Here is a 20,073-nt window from a genome sequence, read left to right on the forward strand (position 1 = left end):
ACGAATAATCATGTAAATACCAAGCGCCACCATTTTTGGAACTTGGTTTTCATTCATCTAAGGCTAAGTACATAATGATACAGGAAGCGGCGGTTGTGTAACAGAGCCCGCTGTAACAAAAGCACACCCAGTGTGAAGTGAGCGCTGCCTTTTATCCTTGATCGTGATTGGTGTACATAGACTCAAAGCCAGATGTAGCAGCGGTAAGCACTGCTCAAAGCTGTGCCTTTTTATGAGTACATTTCATTACGTGTCCCGCAAAGCTTGGCCAAAGCCAAGCTCTGCGGGACGGACATATGGACGGACAGACATACGTAGGCTACATACATACACACAAAGACTCATGTAGAAGCTGTTGGCACGGCTCAAACATGTCACCTGGAGTTCCAGAGGCATACAGTGTGGTCATTGAAGCCTTTTGGCCTTTTTGGCGGCAGAGTTGATTTCGTCGACTAAAACTATGACGAAAAATGTTTGCCCACACTGTGTTTTTTTCACTGACGAAAAACTAAATAAAAACGAAATAAAAACTAAGCTGTGATGACTAAAACTAAGACTAGATATAATGTCGTCAACAAAATAAAAACTAGACTAAAACCTTAGGGAGGGACTGGTGGAGAAGAGAGTCATTTTATGTTTGGTTGCTCTCAGGTGTTGCGTGCTGAGCACGCAATCAAGTGTAAAATCAGTCATTACGATGCCATCAAGGCCTGCCAAAATACATTTTAGTCGACTAAATCAACTGCAGATTTAGACGCCTAAAATCTTATGATATTTAGTCGACTAAAATTAGACTAAAACTAAAACTTTTCAGGTGACTAAATTATGACTAAAACTAAATTACATTTTATTCAAAAGACTATGACTAAAACAAATTCAAAATTTGCTGTCAAAAACAACACTGTTTGGCGGTAACTGTTCTTCTTTGCAGGTCCCAGACTACATGTACCCCAGAGACCAGGTCCCGGACTACTCCTCCATCCTGGTCCCCAACGTGGACAACGTCCGGACGGACTTCCTCGTCCACACCATCATGAAGCAGGGCAAGGCCGTTCTGCTGATCGGAGAACAGGGGACGGCAAAGACGGTCATGATCAACGTGAGTGAAGGCAGTGATGGAAGAAGTGCTCACATGTTGTATCAGAGTAAAAGTATCATTATCCTATTGTAGAAATACAATAGGATTTGGTGCGGCTGTCTGTGGCTCAGGAGGTAGAGCGGATCGTCCAATGATCCGTGGGTTCGGCGGTTCGAATCCCGGCTCCCCCTGTCCACATGACATGTCGAAGTGTCCTTGGGCAAGACACTGAACCCCACAATGCCTCCAATGAGTCAATGGGTGTTAACTTGGCACCATTGGTTTGATAATAGCAAAGAACGCATATGAGGGTGGCGGTCGCAGATAATGGCCGTTTTTTGCGGCGCGCGGCGATTTCAAAATAGAGCCCAATGGGTATTAACTTGCCACCATTGGTTTGTGAATGAGGGAAGAGAGGAAGCTGGGTGGCGTCGACTGTTCGCTGCGTCACCTCCGTTCCTCCGTAAAGCGCGTTGGGTACTTAGAAAATTGCTATAAAAATGCAATTCATTACAAGTACAAGATCAGTATTCAAAATTGACTTGATCAAAATATTGGCATCAAAATATACTTAAAGTACCAAAAGTATAAAGTACTCATTACCTATTTCACACATTTTCAAAAGCATAAAATGTGTAAATGTTGTGAGCTTGTAGAACGGCTATTTTAACATTTCCCAAGTATACTGTACAGTTCCGAAGTGGTTTCATAATAATAATCAAAGTAACTAGTAAATAAATTACAAACACCGCTTCAAATAATTGTAGCCGACCTTCTCTGACTTTGAAGTTTAAGGTGGATTCTGCTTTCCAATGGGAATGGAGTGGTTTCTTTACATGTGCAAGTTTTTATAAAAATACGCTCCATTCTCCATAAAAATGTTAAAAGGCAAAACAGGGAAAGAAACCTGTGGAAATAATGCATTTGCAGGACACTTTCAGGAAAAGGGCAGTAAATAGCCTACTGAAGAGTTGAAATGGCATGTTGTGAAAGTGTTTTATTTTATTCATGCTGCTGTAACACCTTAATTTCCCTTCAGGGTCATGTATCTCTCCTCATCTCATCTCACTACACTTTGTGCCAATGCCAGCTGAACGTTGTTGTATAAAATCTGGCAATACAATAATTGGCCTACATTAGGCTAAATCGAACAGGGGCGTCACAAGGGGGAGGAAAGTGGGACTGAGTTACAAGGGCCCAAGGTGGAGGGGCCCTAGCAACTTTAGCTATTGAAAAATAGCAGATCTACAAGCTCACAGCGCGGCAGCGAGTGCCGCGCTGCGAGCTTGTAGATCTGCTATTTTTTTAAAGTCGTGAAATTGTGTGCAAATCTTTGAATATATGTATTTTTTAAGCGGACATTTGTAACTAAACTTTTGCTTCTGGGGGGGTCCCTGGAACTAAATATTTTGAGATGGGGGGTCTGTGGCCAAATACATATCATCTTGGGGGTCCTTGACATGAAAAGGTTTGAGCACCACTGACATGGAAACATTTTCAAAAATAGCAGATCTACTAGCTCGCAGCGCGGCACTCGGTGCCGCGCTGTGAGCTTGTATATCTGCTATTTTTCAACAGTTAAAATTCATGGGGGGCCCGCAGTGAATCCTTGTACCCAGGGCCCAGAATTTGGTGTGACGCCACTGAATGCGAATGCAAGTGTAATGCTAAACGTGCAGGTCTGCCTGTCCCCATGCAGGGTTACACCAGTAAGTTTAACCCAGAGGTCCACCTCACTAAGAGGGTCAACTTCTCCTCAGCCACCCTGCCCTGCATGTTCCAGAGAACCATAGAGAGCTACATAGGTGAAACTTCTCGCAACCTACGACCCAACCCTCATTTTATTCCTTGCGTCTGATCTTTCCTGCCTCTTCTCAACTAATCTCATGCTGTCTGATATCTGATCTTATATACAGGGTTCCCACGGTCATGAAATTCCTGGAAATATTTTGAAATTAGAAAAATATTTTCCAGTACTGGAAAAGTTTTGGAATTGATCAAGGGTCCTGGAAGGTCCTGGAAGAAATAGCTATGCATTGTCTTTGGTTATTGATTTTGTTAATACCTCTGAAATGACAAATTAAACATTGGCCAAATTGTCAAATATTAGAGGCAGAAATTGTGACACACAACGCCTCGCAATGCGAGGCGTTTTTGGCATGTAGATCTGCTATTTTCACAATAGTGCTCTTAGTGCTTGTCAGGGTGCCGGGTCCCCAGTTAAAATATGATTATTTCGGGGGTCACAGCCTGAAAAGGTTGAGAACCACTGGCATACACTACCTGTCTTTGGGCATTGCGCATAGGAGTAAGCGACTTGTTATTGAGCTGAATTATTGTTATTTAGTCCTGGAAATTGGGTTAAATATTCTGGAAAAGTTTTGGAAACGTTTTGGAAATTAATTGGTAAAAATGTGTGGGAACCCTGTATATAGGGCTATCTATTGCTTTTTTCAATTCATCAAATAATCAAGAAATATACGTTTTTAATATATTATTATTTTTCTTAAGGAATCAATTAATCAATCAATCAATCAACCACTTCTGCAATATTTTATACCGTACTTTGTCACACAAGTGGTGTTGTGCAAATCTGGAGAAGATAACAGACATTTTCTAAACTTTTCACCAATGATGACATGCACAATATAGGGATTGATTATTAAATGATTATGTTATTAATGTATCAATTATCAATTATATATCTATGTATGAATTATTACTTTGTTAATTGTTGCAATCCAAATCTTATACCCTCTTATCTCATCACATTCCATCTCATCTAATCTGTTGTATCATTTTATCTTCATCTCATCTAATCTGTTGTATCATTGTATCTTCATCTCATATAATCTGTTGTATCATTTTATCTTCATCTCATCTAATCTGTTGTATCATTTTATCCTCATCTCATCTAATCTGTTGTATCATTTTATCCTCATCTCATCTAATCTGTTGTATCATTTTATCCTCATCTCATCTAATCTGTTGTATCATTTTATATTCATCTCATATAATCTCATCCTGTCTCCTCTCATCATGTGTTGCTCTGTTTGGTTGTGTTCAATGTTCCAGACAAGAGGATGGGTTCTACTTACGGCCCACCCGCTGGACGTAAGATGACCGTGTTTATCGATGACATCAACATGCCTGTTATTAATGAGTGGGGAGACCAGGTAAGACATCAACATGCCTGTTATTAATGAGTGGGGAGACCAGGTAAGACATCAACATGCCTGTTATTAATGAGTGGGGAGACCAGGTAAGACACACTCCATGTTGGCCTGATCTTCTCTTCTCTTATTTTGCTCTTTCTTTCCACTCTTCACTCTTCATTATTACTATCAATGAAAAGCTGAACATTTTGAAAATGGCACTTACACCCAGGGGCGAAAATGCCGGGGGGGGGGGGGGGTCAAGGGTGTTTTGTCACCTTCCAGGTCCAATTTCGTCCCCTCCATTCACTTCCAGAAGACCCCCCCGTCCCCCCCAGTCAGGGACCCCCAAGCCAAACTTTTAGGGGTCTGAATTCTGAAAATCACGCACTAAACGCGAGCGATATGTTTAAGCCCCCCCCCCCCCATCTAAAATCCCCAAATGGTTCGGTCCAGTGCCCTCAGTAAATAGCAACGCCCATTTCTCTGAAGTCTGAACTCCACAGCTGTTGAGGTCATAATATGGCTTTGCGCGCGCTGTTGTCTGTATGCTTTTCACGCGCCTGCTTACACCCTTTACACTCCAAGCCCTTACTGATATTTCAGAATAATCAGAATAATGTATTTACAACAAGCACAAGAAGTGAAATGCTGATGGGACTTGATGGATTTTTTTAATGTAATCTTATGCTGATTCTCTCAAACATTCAATGACTTGTCCCTCTCTTGCAAATATCCAATGAAAATGTTTCCCCTCCAATGACGTTTGGCCCTCTCTCTTTCAGATGTCCAATGAGATGTTTCCCTCTCTCTCTCAGATAACCATGGATTGTTCCCTCTCTCGCAGATAACCAATATAGTCCAGTCATTATATGAAAAAACCTAAAACAAATTGCAATAGTAGCAAACTCAACTGATTCTGTATCCTCATTATGTCCTTAGTGAGGGAAAAAAGTCCCAAGGAATCCCACCGGGGCAAAGTTTTGAAAACGACCTACCTACCTTCACTTACTATACACTACACTGTAACGGAAAAATGACTCCCAAAAAAATCTGCTTTAAGTGGGAAGTGAGGGGTCAAACTAGGGGTTTTTAATTATTCTGAATCCATTGCAAGCATTTGTTTTGCATGAGAAACATTCCTTGGGCTAAAAACGGACCCCAAAAGACTGTGAAAATTGATGATTCATCACTAAACCATCATTTTGAGAGACCATTGACCCCTCACATCCCACTTAAAGCAGATTTTTTTTCCCGTTACAGTGTAGTGTATAGTAAGTGAAGGTAGGTAGGTCGTTTTCAAAACTTTGCCCCGTGGGATTCCTTGGGACTTTTTTTCCCTCACTAAGGACATAATGAGGATACAGAATCAGTTGAGTTTGCTACTATTGCAATTTGTTTTAGGTTTAGCCTAATTTTGGCCTAAAATTACTGGACTAATAAGACGTGTTCCCTCTCTTTCAGATATCCAATGACACGTGTTCCCTCTCTCTGTCAGATAACCAATGACTTGTGTTCCCTCTCTCTGTCAGATATCCAATGACACGTGTTCCCTCTCTCTGTCAGATATCCAATGACACGTGTTCCCTCTCTCTGTCAGATAACCAATGAGACGTGTTCCCTCTCTCTGTCAGATATCCAATGACACGTGTTCCCTCTCTCTGTCAGATATCCAATGACACGTGTTCCCTCTCTCTGTCAGATATCCAATGACTTGTGTTCCCTCTCTCTGTCAGATATCCAATGACACGTGTTCCCTCTCTCTGTCAGATATCCAATGACACGTGTTCCCTCTCTCTGTCAGATATCCAATGACACGTGTTCCCTCTCTCTGTCAGATATCCAATGACTTGTGTTCCCTCTCTCTGTCAGATATCCAATGACACGTGTTCCCTCTCTCTGTCAGATATCCAATGACACGTGTTCCCTCTCTCTGTCAGATAAACAATGACACGTGTTCCCTCTCTCTGTCAGATAACCAATGAGACGTGTTCCCTCTCTCTGTCAGATATCCAATGACTTGTGTTCCCTCTCTCTGTCAGATAAACAATGACACGTGTTCCCTCTCTCTGTCAGATATCCAATGACACGTGTTCCCTCTCTCTGTCAGATAAACAATGACACGTGTTCCCTCTCTCTGTCAGATAACCAATGAGACGTGTTCCCTCTCTCTGTCAGATATCCAATGACACGTGTTCCCTCTCTCTGTCAGATATCCAATGACACGTGTTCCCTCTCTCTGTCAGATATCCAATGACACGTGTTCCCTCTCTCTGTCAGATAAACAATGACACGTGTTCCCTCTCTCTGTCAGATAACCAATGAGACGTGTTCCCTCTCTTTCAGATAACCAATGAGACGTGTTCCCTCTCTCTGTCAGATATCCAATGACACGTGTTCCCTCTCTCTGTCAGATAAACAATGACACGTGTTCCCTCTCTCTGTCAGATATCCAATGACACGTGTTCCCTCTCTCTGTCAGATAAACAATGACACGTGTTCCCTCTCTCTGTCAGATATCCAATGACACGTGTTCCCTCTCTCTGTCAGATATCCAATGACACGTGTTCCCTCTCTCTGTCAGATAAACAATGACACGTGTTCCCTCTCTCGCAGATAACCAATGACACGTGTTCCCTCTCTCTGTCAGATATCCAATGACACGTGTTCCCTCTCTCTGTCAGATATCCAATGACTTGTGTTCCCTCTCTCTGTCAGATAACCAATGAGACGTGTTCCGTCTCTCTGTCAGATATCCAATGACACGTGTTCCCTCTCTCTGTCAGATAACCAATGAGACGTGTTCCCTCTCTTTCAGATATCCAATGACTTGTGTTCCCTCTCAGATAACCAATGAGATAGATGTGTTCCCTGACTTCCCTCTCTCTCTCAGATAACCAATGACATGTGTTCCCACTCTCTCTCTCTCTCAGACAGGGGCGTTATAGCCTCTTACAGAGTGGGGGGGTTGACATGGGGGGGGGGGGCTCATGCACGCGCGCGAAAAATGGCGGTTTTTCGCGGATTTGATCGCGTTTTATTCGGGTTTCCGCGGTTTATTTCTTTGCAAGCTGTATACCATTTTAAAGCTAAGATTCTTGAGATTCCGAATCCGCAAACCATTTGATTATAGCACCGAAACTCACGCCGCAAACAACGCAGAAGTCCGACATAAACAATAAAGGTTTCCGCGGTTTATTTTTTTGCTAAACAATCGGGAACGGCACACAACACTTTCCCTTTGCCTCTCTCCACATGCACCAGCCAGCAAGATAGTCTATACTAGATGGAATTCTCCAACAGACAGACAACACCAGTATCATATAATCATTCAGTTCCAAAAGCTTTTCAGTTAATCTACTTAATTTTACACCACTCTGTCTACTACAGCAAGCATGATGGTATTGCTTCCCAAACGTTTTAGCCCGTGAACCAATGACATGTGTTCCCACTCTCTCTCTCTCTCAGATAACCAATGACATGCGTTACCTCTCTCTCTCAGATAACCAATGATGACATACGTTCCTTCTCTCTTAGATAACCAATGACATGCATTACCTCTCTCTCTCTCTCTCAGATAACCAATGACATGTGTTCCCTCTCTCTCTCTCTCTCAGATAACCAATGACATGTGTTCCCACTCTCTGTCTCTCTCAGTTAACCAATGACATGCATTGCCTCTCTCTCAGATAACCAATGACATGTGTTACCTCTCTCTCTCTCTCAGATTACCAATGACATGCGTTACCTCTCTCTCTCAGATAACCAATGAGATTGTGCGTCAGCTGATGGAACAGGGAGGGTTCTATAACTTGGATCGTCCAGGGGAGTTCACCACAGTGGTGGACATAGAGGTAACATTGACTTCACTTCTGGACTCACTTTTAGAAGTGGAATAGTGTGGTCACTGGGAGCTGCTCAGTACAACATAGTCATTTTAGATTTCAGCTACAGTATATATATTTCAGATACAAATATATTGCAGAATATAAGCTTTCAAATGACATGTCATTCATTGAAATCTGAATATATTTGAAGAAGATATACTTATTTGAATGTATTTAAACCTCGAACCAAGAATCTGAGTAAAGGGCTCTCAAAGTTTGTCACACTACTGGCAGTCAGGTAAGGGGTTTGAACAATGGATTGTTAACTCCACCCCTCACCTGCCCTAACCTGTTGGGGGTGATCTGTAGCTGAAACCTGAGAACAACAACCACACATTAGCCAACAGAAACTGCAGATGTAAATGTTGGCTTTGACATGTTAATGTTGTCTCCACCCCCCAGAAGGGGGTAAGGAAACACAACAACACAGCTCTCTTTACAAACTAATTTAAGCTATTTAATTATTCTAAAATGGATATATGTTGTAATGAGAAGGTTCTCAAACATACACTCTTAGATAATATGGGAAAAAAAGGATAAACACCAAAAATCCAAAATCAAACCTATTTTGTTAATTTGCCGGACTTCACTACTGCAGACATAAGGACCTTTTCTCCAGCCTCAGTCACATATATGTAACTACGGGGTGGGGGGGGGGGGGAACTACGAATAAATTGGTTTAAAAGTGTTTCAATCGGTCAGCCTAATGAGATGTCGGCATATAAGTGATATGCAAAAATACGCTCCATTCTCCATAAACATTAGAAATGAAAAACAGGGAAAGAAACCTGTGGGAAAAAAATGCATTTGTAGGAAAAAATCTGGAAAAGAGTAACCTGACTGCGCCAGATGGTGGCAGCAGTGCGTATGCCTGCATACCGCCCTGCTTTTACCATCTGGATTCATTCCAACCAGAGCAGTATAATCAGAGAGTGGTGTCACCGCGGGGTCAGAAACAGTGCTGGTCACGTGGTTCATTGTCACTTTACACCTCATAGACTTCAATGCATTTTGTAAACTTCCGGTTGGCCGTTTGTCACTATACGCCAATAGATGTGTGCGTAGAAGACCTGGCCCCATGAAGTGAACGGGAGTGACGCAACTCTCCATTCTAGGGCTCTGATTCCAACCAAACCGATGTAGGAGGCGGGCCATTTTTTCAAGTTCTTTAGCAGGTGATTGGATGAGGCCGTCTGTCTATCACAGTCTGGGAGTGGCAACTCCAACCATCATATTGGCCTGTCTGCATGACGTTACACGCGGAATCCGCCTCCTGGGTTTCCACGTGGTCTGCAGTCAGACTCTATTGGCTCAGAGCCGCTCAGAGCCCACCCGTAGCTGCTGCTGATTCGTCTGGCCTGGTACTTTACGAGCGATATCAACTCTCCCCGAGCGGTCTCGGATGGTAAAGTAGGGCGGTACGGTACGCAGACTACGCACTGCTGCCACCATCTGGCGGAGTCAGGTTAGGAAAAGAGCAGTAAAGCCCGAAGACTTGAAACGGCACAAACGTACCTTGTATCCTACACAGTATGATTAGCGTCACGTTTTAGTAAACTTATGATTGTGAATATACTTTTGCACCAGTTGGTGGCAGCGATGATCCACCCCGGAGGGGGACGGAATGACATCCCCCAGAGACTGAAGAGGCAGTTCTCCATCTTCAACTGCACCCTGCCCGCCAACTCCTCCATCGACAAGATCTTCTGCACCCTGGCCCAGGGATACTTCTGCCCCGAGAGAGGCTTCTCTCCTGGGGTGTGTGACCTGGCCGCAGCCCTGGTGCCGACCACCAGGCGAGTCTGGCAAGCCGTCAAGGCCAAGGTACCATTAGTACACAATCTACACCATGGGTCTTCTTCAACAGGGGGTCCGGGACCCCTAGGGGGTCCTCAGAGTTACTACAGGGGGTCCTCTAAATCTTTCTTCTTTTTTATATTAACCACTTGAACCCTAGAGTCCATATTCTGAGAACTTTAGACAAAAATAGCAGATCTACAAGCTCGCTGCGAGGCATTGTGAGCTTGTAGATCGGCTATTTGTGGCAAAGAGCTTTGATGTAGAGGGAAAAAAGAGCAGACTAAGTGCAGAGTGAAAGGTAAAGTGTATTAAGTGTTGACGGTTCAAGTGATTGTGACCGTCAGGTCGCATTTACTACCAAAACCTCCACCGGCTGTCCGTCCATCAGTCACACTTTTGCCCTGCTCATATCTCCGCAACCGTTGCCAAATTTTGCACACATACTCCTTGCCTGCCAAACCACAACCTCCACCCATCAATTCTCACATGGCCCTCTTCTAGCGCCACCATGAGGCCGATTTTTTCAAACACATTTTTGGACACAGCTCCTATTTTGCCCTAAAATCACGCTGCGACCTGACGGTCGCGTATCTCCCGATTAGGGAGTCTTACTGGTTAAATATCTGAAAACACAAATTGACATGAATCCAAAATACACTGACGATTGTGCTGTCAAACAATGAAACTATATGGAATCTATGATACTGTAAGGTAGTGGGGGTCCCCACTTCATCTCTCTCTCTTCCAAGGGGTCCTTGGCCTGAAAACGTTGAAGACCCGTGATCTACACAACATTACGTGTAACTGTATGATATTACACAATAACTGTTGATTGAAATTGAGAAACGTGATTGTTTTATTTAGAGGTAATGCCCTCCCCATTATAGAATAGATTGAATAGATTTCAAGTGCAGGATCATTAAAGTGATAGTCCCTCTTAACTTGAGAAAATGTATCTTAATAACTCTAACACTCCTTTTGTCTTTCTCCTTTCACCCCCCCCCCCCCCCCCCCTCTCTCTCTCTCTCTCTCTTTCTCTCTCTCTCTCTCTCTCTCTCTCTCTCTCTCTCTCGTAGATGTTACCATCTCCAGCTAAGTTCCACTACATTTTCAACCTCAGGGACCTGAGTCGTATCTGGCAGGTATGAATAATAATAATAATGATAAGCTTTAATCAGTCAATCTGCTATCCACTCTCGTAACAACATTTTCGTAAATAATAATAAGTATAAGTTCTGGGTTCCCAGAACTCAAGGTTTCAAGTATTGCACCCTCATAAATGGTAAATGGTGCATTTATATAGCGCTTTTATCCAAGGCGCTTTACATAGATTGTGCATTACATTCACCCATTCACACATACATTCATACACCGGTGGCGGAGGAAGCCATGCAAGGCACCAACCTACTCACCGGGAGCAATTAGGGGTTCAGAGTCTTGCTCAAGGACTCTTCCACATTAACTCAGGGGGAGCCCGGATTCGAACTGGGAACCCTTCGGGAACCCTTCGTGCTCTAATGTCGGTTTCTCTACCCCTGAGCTATGCTGCCCCCCATATCACCAAATGTATCAGTGTTGTCCTTTTAAAAACAACATTTTGTTAGATAGCATATTACGTCCGATTGAACTGTTTGTGTGTGTGTGTGTGTGTGTGTGTGTGTGTGTGCGTGCGTGCGTGCGTGCGTGCGTGCGTGCGTGCGTGCGTGCGTGCGTGCGTGCGTGCGTGCGTGCGTGCGTGCAGGGTGTTCTGACCGTCACATCAGAGGTGTGTGTGGACCGGGAGGTCCTGTCAGGTCTGTTCCATCACGAGTGCATGAGAGTCGTCGCTGACCGCTTCACGGACGACACGGACACGCACACATTCACTGCCATGCTGGAGAAGGTATGTGTGTATGTAGAAACGAACAAACAATAAGCCATAAGGCACACACATCCAGGGGTGTCAATTGGGTATGGCAGGGGTATGCAGCTGCCATACCCTGGGTCCAGGGGGGGAAATAAAAGTTATAAATAAATATAAATCCATGAATGTCTCTTTGTCTATCTGTGCTGGTTATTATGTTGTTAAATTACAGTAAAATAACTACAAATGCAAAATTTAACAAAATGGTCACTTTAACAAGGTATTATAATTATATTCTCCACACTTGTATTCTCCCCATCTTGACAAAATGGTATATTCCCAGGTTCCGCAGGTCAGCTGCACAGGTGCAATGCATTATTGTTAATTGTGGCACGTTTACTAACATGACACGTTTAGCTACGTTAGGCTGCCATATCCAGCCCAAGAAACCGTAGAAACCTGTGTGAAAAAACAGCAAAAAATCTTTTTTCAGACATTGAAATACATGCTGAGCATGTAGATCGTCTATTTTCACAATATAACCGTCATGTTATCCAAAATGTAATGCCTCTTATCCATGAGGACTCCCATCTTTGCCATACCCTAGCTTTTGCTGAACTGACGCCACTGCGCACATCCTCTCACTAATAGCTTTGAAACATTTACTGTATAACCATAATTATGTGTGAGACATCAACACTGGTCTACACCCTCTCTTCAGATCACAGCAGAGGATCACGGTCCTTCTCTGACTGAGCATGCTCAGTGGAACAGCTATTTCGTTGACTTCCTGGCTGTGGCTCCCGAGGCGACTGGGGCGGAGCCTGATGATGCAGAGCTGGAAGCTCCCAAGGTCCCAATAATAATGTTACAATATCCATGTATCTATATATCTATGCAGTGATGGGCAGTAGCTAGCTACAAGTAGCTTAGCTACATAGCTTAACTACATTTCTAAGTAGCGTAACGGAAACTTGCTACATTTCTCTGGGGATAGCTTGTAGTGTAGTTGAGCTATATTTAATCAAGAGTAACAAGTAGAGGTAGCTCACTACATTTTCCAAGTAGCTTGCCCATCACTGTATCTATATGTATCTATGTATCCATCCATCCATCCATCCCACAACCTTTATTAGAATCGCCCCAAAAAATTAGTGTGTGTGTGTCTGTTTCCATCTGTAACTCCACGTTCAGCAGTTGTTCAATTGTCTAAAAAACAGAATACAAAAAGCAATAACGCATGTACCTTGCCCAACATCAACTTTATCACCTTCAGGTGTGTCTCTACTTCTCATATAATGCCAAAATGTTTCATTTTTGTTTGCCTATATTGCACAAGCCATAGTGACCGACGACGCGATTCACGTCACAAATGGGCGTAAACAACTGCCTGCAAGCTCAGATGCAGAGATGGAGCGAGGGGGAGGGGGGGGGGCAGTTGAGAGATGTGTATAACCCAAGAGGACCTGTTAGGACCCGTACTGTCTGTGTTTTATCATAATCACTCGGAGCCGTGTTGGAAACGGTCGCATTTCCCTCGGAACACTTCGGAACACGGGACTGTAATCATCATGTGTATAACCCAAGAGGACCTGTTAGGACCCGTACTGTGTGTGTGACGTGTGTGTACTTTCTGCTTGGCAAACTATAAAGCAAGCAAGCAATCACTCAATGTGTGTGTGTGCGCTGGCGTGCGCCGCTGCACTGACGCGAGATACGAGAGAGAGAGAGAGAGAGAGAGAGAGACAGACACGAGAGAGAGAGACGAGCGGGAGCAACCTTAATACCTATTTAATTTTGTCCACGGGTTTTCGAATTGTCACCAGATCTTCTATAGTTTTGTTTTTCTATTGCAAAGTGCTCCAACTCTTCAATCGATCAGTCTATACAACAACACCCCTTAAGCTGGCCATACACTAACAGATAATCTTGCCCGACTGAATCTGGTAGCATTAAACACTACAGGATCATTTTTTTCAGATTCTCTGACCAGATTATCTAAACGGGCTCACACTTGCCGTTTTGAAAAGTCGGGCGCTCCGCACGCTACGGGATTCTATTCAGATTGAGTCGGGCCTGAACAAAGCAATAATACATAATATAATGATCAATACAAAATGTCACGGGGACTGTTCGCCTTGTAACACACACACACACGCACGCACACACAAACACATTAACGTGTTATCCACACAACACACCATCGCATCGCTTCGCGCAATGGAGGGGAAAAAAACGCTTCAATAAGGAATTTGTGTCCCATTTTGCTGATAATATGAGTTCACTTTGATACGTTTGTTTCATGTCCATCCATGCCTCTGTTCAACTCTGACTTTCACCCTCTCTCTCCGCTGCTAAACTGGTCAAGTGCTGCGTGCCGAGTGCTTCTCATGGAGCCTGATTTATGATTAGTCGTATGACTGTGTGGCGCACAGAACATTAGATTTCCAAGATCAAACTGTGTCGCTCCGCGCCACGTTGGAGGGTTTGTAGATCAGGCAGTGGGCGTGTACTTGCAAGAGCAAAGCGAGATGTGTCAGACAGTCACTCGTGTGCTGTTGGGAACTGGGAACGCGACTATTTCTGCTGATATAAAACAAACCTGTATTGCGTTTTAATTCCCATCGCAAGCAGTCATGATACAACCTGGGCGGATGGATGTGGACGGTATGAAAAGTGTGTCTGCGTGCGCGCGCGTGTGCATGTATGTGTGTGTGTGTGAGAGAGAGAGGGAGAGATGGAGAGAGAAAAGAGAGAGAGAGATCTGTCGACCAGCAGCTGTCTTTCTCTCGGTCACCCGCTGCTGTTCCAGACGAGTAGGGATCCCAGAAACTCCTTTGAATTACTACACATGATCATTCAAACATGCTTTCCCCTTTCTCTCATAACTTGCCTGTCATCATAACACAAGTGCTTCAAAACAGATGCAACCTTGAATATATTTGTCTGTTTCTTTAATTTGACGACACTGTATACTACTAAGAACACACTGTCACCCATCATTCCATGTTCTACAACAACCTCATAATAAAAAAAAATATTCAACAGTACCATTGTACACTTTATTTCAACATAATATTTAACTTTGCCTTTCCTACTACACTACACATCCCATGCCACCTAAACAAACGCACAGGGGGTGCTTTTTTCTATCTTATTATAACCCACCCAGCCAAAACAGAGCAGGCCACCCTGTACCTGAGGGGTTGTAATTCTGAAACTATTGTATAAATCTTACAGACTCAAGCCCCCGCAGGGGGCTTTCTTCTAGTCCATCTTATTGTTGTTCTCTGTGCTGTGAGTAACAGGTGTATGAGCCAGTGGCGTCGCTGGATTCTCTGTCGGTGCGTCTGTCAGAGTTTCAACAGCAGTATAACGAAGCTGTGAGGGGCGGAGCCATGGACCTGGTCTTCTTTAAGGTACAGCAGTCGGTCCTAATCAATCGTGTTGATTGATCGATCAGATTATGAAAGGACCATGGAGGTGACATTCTAATAATGTGTGACTCGGCCGTGTTTTGTCAATTACCTTTATTCACTTTTTTTCAATAAATAAATAACCCCAGAAGTGTTTTAAATTGAAATATCCTGTTAAAGTGTGAGCTGAACTGAATCAAATGGTGTCCTCCTCCTGTCCAAAACCAGGACGCCATGACACACCTGATGAGGATCTCCCGGATCCTGCGTACGCCTCAGGGAAACGCCCTGCTGGTGGGAGTGGGTGGTTCTGGGAAACGGAGTCTGACCACGCTGGCTTCATTCATAGCTGGATACCAGACCTTCCAGATCACACTGACCAGGTACGTGCCCGCACTACTATGGTTGATTGGAAAGCACTTGTCTTTGGGTCACCTGCTGTACACTCTAACCGGACAGTTAAGTGTAGGCAGATGGGCGGGCGCGGTGAGTCTCTCCGCAAGTCTCCAGCCAATAGCATGTGTTCTCCTCCCCCCACCCCCCTCTGCTCCTCTGCTCAGCGCAGAGAACGCTGGGGCATCATGACGTCAACACATTTGGTGCGACGCTCTCTGCACTCTGATTGGTTAGGGAAATTCTACACTTCCTACAACAGTGATCATAACGCGATCGCCCAGGCTTCTTTTTCTTCCGATCGCCTAAAGAAGTCTGGGTTTCCGAGGCTACCTGCTGTATGATGTGCTATATGGATAAAGATGACTTGAGTTTGACTTGAGATTTTATGAATGCAATTTTTACATTTTTGGCCATTTATAATCCTTGCATTGTTAGCTTTTAGATCTGCTTTTTCTCTCCCAAATCTATTTTAACCAGAAAGATGCAATTCTGGGAAATTGCAAGTGTGGTTGCCTTGATGCGAGTAACGAAGAATAAAGAATAAAGTCGGGCAAGTATAGCTGGTTGCCCTGTTATGCCAACCACACTAACTAAAACATGTGTGTGTGTGTGTGTGTGTGTGTGTGTGTGTGTGTGTGTGTGTGTGTGTGTGTGTGTGTGTGTGTGTGTGTGTGTGTGTGTGTGTGTGTGTGTGTGTGTGTGTGTGTGTGTGTGTGTGTGTGTGTGTGTGTGTGTGCGCGCGCGCGTGTTTGTGTGTGCAGGACATACAACAGCAGCAACCTGTTGGAGGACTTGAGGAGTTTGTATCGTCAGACCGGACAGCAGGGCAGAGGAGTCACCTTCCTGTTCACTGACAACCACATCAAAGAGGAGGCCTTCCTAGGTACCCGTCTGTCTGTTTAGATTTACCTGAGGCAAAGATATTATAGAGTTCAGTGTTTCTCAAACCTTCAAATTCTAAGATCTCCCCGGCTTACCTCTGACTGTGTACCAATGGAACCACCCGTTAGCGTCCATTTGGTTCCATTTGTACACTGTCAAAGTTAGTCTTGTATGGGTCAATTTAGACCCCCTAAAGCAAGGGTTCCAAAACATTTTTGTTTCAGGGCACCCCATAAATATTTTATAGCATATTGTCGTTGTCAGGTGGAAACCTTTTATGTCCAAAAGCGTTCGTTTTGTATTTATCATCTATAAAATGTACTAAACTAGTGAAAACAGCAGATCTACAAGCACACGCGAGGCGTTGTGTGCTTGTAGATCGGCTGTTTTCACTAGTTTTGTGCGACAGTCTTGTATGATGAATTATGACGATTATGTTGCGAGGAAATCGTTGAGATAACAGCCATTTTGGTTAGAAAATAACTTTGTACTTCAAGTTTAAAATGATACTAAATATTTTTTCAAGTGTCCAAATAAATTCCAAATATTATCAAATTATCTCGCGGCACCCCTGGACAGCCGTCGCGGCACCCCAGGGTGCCCCGTCACCCACTTTGAAAACCCCTGCCCTAAAGGAACCCAAAGAGTCCCTGGAATCCACTTTGAGAACCATTGATATATTTGGTTCTGTACAATTCATCTCTCAAATCTGTCACCACCACCGCCCTAAACATGTAGTGCTGTTAGTTGCACAGAAGCACCTTGGAGGAAGTGGACAAAGAAATGGGGAGGAGCCAAACCGAGTTCCTGTTTCTGCCCCCAGAGGCAAAAACAAAGGGGAAAATATATACACTGTATATATTTGTCCCTTTTTTCCTATCAAATGGGTTCCCAGTTTGCTATAGGCCTACAATAAACACATGCCCCTCTTCTTGGCATGTCATGAAATAGGAACATTCTGCAAAAATTGGCAAACAATTTGTCGAAAATAGCTGATGTAAAAGCTCACGAGGCATTGTCAGCTCGTGGATATTGCTATTTTTGCCTATTTGACATACGAGAACATATCGTCACTGTCAAGCAGAAACCTTGTATCTCCAAGTTTCAAATCTGTACGTTCTTTCGCAAAGTAAAGCCCTGCCTCGTCATAGAAGGCCGTCGCACAAAAGTAGTGAAAACAGCAGATCTACAACTGTGCTTGTAGATCGGCTGTTTTCACTAGTTTACATTTTTAAAATGATAAATGCAAAACGAACGGTTTTGGACATACAAGGTTTCTACCCGACAACGACGATATGTTGGGTTGTGGTTACACAACAGACCACAAATTCACCCTCCCCTCTCCTCTCCTCTCCTCTCCTCTCCTCTCCTCTCCTCTCCTCTCCTCTCCTCTCCTCTAGAGTACATGAACAACATGTTGTCCAGTGGTGAAGTGTCCAACCTGTTTGCCCTCTCCTCTCCTCTAGAGTACATGAACAACGTGTTGTCCAGTGGTGAAGTGTCCAACCTGTTTGCCCTCCCCTCTCCTCTAGAGTACATGAACAACATGTTGTCCAGTGGTGAGGTGTCCAACCTGTTTGCCCTCTCCTCTCCTCTAGAGTACATGAACAACGTGTTGTCCAGTGGTGAAGTGTCCAACCTGTTTGCTCTCCTCTCCTCTAGAGTACATGAACAACGTGTTGTCCAGTGGTGAAGTGTCCAACCTGTTTGCTCTCCCCTCTCCTCTAGAGTACATGAACAACGTGTTGTCCAGTGGTGAAGTGTCCAACCTGTTTGCCCTCTCCTCTCCTCTAGAGTACATGAACAACGTGTTGTCCAGTGGTGAAGTGTCCAACCTGTTTGCCCTCCTCTCCTCTAGAGTACATGAACAACGTGTTGTCCAGTGGTGAAGTGTCCAACCTGTTTGCCCTCTCCTCTCCTCTAGAGTACATGAAGAACGTGTTGTCCAGTGGTGAAGTGTCCAACCTGTTTGCCCTCCTCTCCTCTAGAGTACATGAACAACGTGTTGTCCAGTGGTGAAGTGTCCAACCTGTTTGCCCTCTCCTCTCCTCTAGAGTACATGAACAACGTGTTGTCCAGTGGTGAAGTGTCCAACCTGTTTGCCCTCTCCTCTCCTCTCCTAGAGTACATGAACAACGTGTTGTCCAGTGGTGAAGTGTCCAACCTGTTTGCCCTCCCCTCTCCTCTAGAGTACATGAACAACGTGTTGTCCAGTGGTGAAGTGTCCAACCTGTTTGCCCTCTCCTCTCCTCTAGAGTACATGAACAACGTGTTGTCCAGTGGTGAAGTGTCCAACCTGTTTGCCCTCTCCTCTCCTCTAGAGTACATGAACAACGTGTTGTCCAGTGGTGAAGTGTCCAACCTGTTTGCCCTCTCCTCTCCTCTAGAGTACATGAACAACGTGTTGTCCAGCGGTGAAGTGTCCAACCTGTTTGCCCTCTCCTCTCCTCTAGAGTACATGAACAACGTGTTGTCCAGTGGTGAAGTGTCCAACCTGTTTGCCCTCCCCTCTCCTCTAGAGTACATGAACAACGTGTTGTCCAGTGGTGAAGTGTCCAACCTGTTTGCCCTCTCCTCTCCTCTAGAGTACATGAACAACGTGTTGTCCAGTGGTGAAGTGTCCAACCTGTTTGCCCTCCCCTCTCCTCTAGAGTACATGAACAACGTGTTGTCCAGTGGTGAAGTGTCCAACCTGTTTGCCCTCCTCTCCTCTAGAGTACATGAACAACGTGTTGTCCAGTGGTGAAGTGTCCAACCTGTTTGCCCTCTCCTCTCCTCTAGAGTACATGAACAACTTGTTGTCCAGCGGTGAAGTGTCCAACCTGTTTGCTCCCCCTCTCCTCTCCTCTAGAGTACATGAACAACGTGTTGTCCAGTGGTGAAGTGTCCAACCTGTTTGCCCTCTCCTCTCCTAGAGTACATGAACAACGTGTTGTCCAGTGGTGAAGTGTCCAACCTGTTTGCCCTCTCCTCTCCTCTAGAGTACATGAACAACGTGTTGTCCAGTGGTGAAGTGTCCAACCTGTTTGCCCTCCCCTCTCCTCTAGAGTACATGAACAACGTGTTGTCCAGTGGTGAAGTGTCCAACCTGTTTGCCCTCTCCTCTCCTCTAGAGTACATGAACAACGTGTTGTCCAGTGGTGAAGTGTCCAACCTGTTTGCCCTCTCCTCTCCTCTAGAGTACATGAACAACGTGTTGTCCAGTGGTGAAGTGTCCAACCTGTTTGCCCTCCTCTCCTCTAGAGTACATGAACAACGCGTTGTCCAGTGGTGAAGTGTCCAACCTGTTTGCCCTCTCCTCTCCTCTAGAGTACATGAACAACGTGTTGTCCAGTGGTGAAGTGTCCAACCTGTTTGCTCTCCTCTCCTCTAGAGTACATGAACAACGTGTTGTCCAGTGGTGAGGTGTCCAACCTGTTTGCCCTCTCCTCTCCTCTAGAGTACATGAACAACGTGTTGTCCAGTGGTGAAGTGTCCAACCTGTTTGCCCTCTCCTCTCCTCTAGAGTACATGAACAACGTGTTGTCCAGTGGTGAAGTGTCCAACCTGTTTGCCCTCTCCTCTCCTCTAGAGTACATGAACAACGTGTTGTCCAGTGGTGAAGTGTCCAACCTGT

At 44.5% G+C, this 20,073-nt stretch overlaps 1 protein-coding gene across 1 annotated transcript in view; it reads left to right on the forward strand.

Moving 5' to 3' along the window:
* The window catches only part of dnah5l (dynein, axonemal, heavy chain 5 like), a gene marked incomplete at both ends in the record, with an annotated part of 142,853 nt that overhangs the window by 82,543 nt on the left and 40,237 nt on the right, over nt 1-20,073 (forward strand). Inside the window, 11 exons of the mRNA XM_080752420.1 lie at nt 932-1,099; nt 2,778-2,883; nt 4,154-4,254; nt 7,995-8,087; nt 9,708-9,944; nt 10,997-11,062; nt 11,662-11,802; nt 12,485-12,616; nt 15,072-15,182; nt 15,408-15,562; nt 16,337-16,458. Coding sequence (XP_080608546.1) covers nt 932-1,099; nt 2,778-2,883; nt 4,154-4,254; nt 7,995-8,087; nt 9,708-9,944; nt 10,997-11,062; nt 11,662-11,802; nt 12,485-12,616; nt 15,072-15,182; nt 15,408-15,562; nt 16,337-16,458 — 1,432 coding nt within the window. The remainder of the gene's footprint in view (nt 1-931; nt 1,100-2,777; nt 2,884-4,153; nt 4,255-7,994; nt 8,088-9,707; nt 9,945-10,996; nt 11,063-11,661; nt 11,803-12,484; nt 12,617-15,071; nt 15,183-15,407; nt 15,563-16,336; nt 16,459-20,073) is intronic.

Source organism: Nannobrachium achirus (assembly GCF_963921795.1).
Source record: "Nannobrachium achirus genome assembly, chromosome: 21".
Taxonomy (NCBI): Eukaryota; Metazoa; Chordata; class Actinopteri; order Myctophiformes; family Myctophidae; genus Nannobrachium; species Nannobrachium achirus.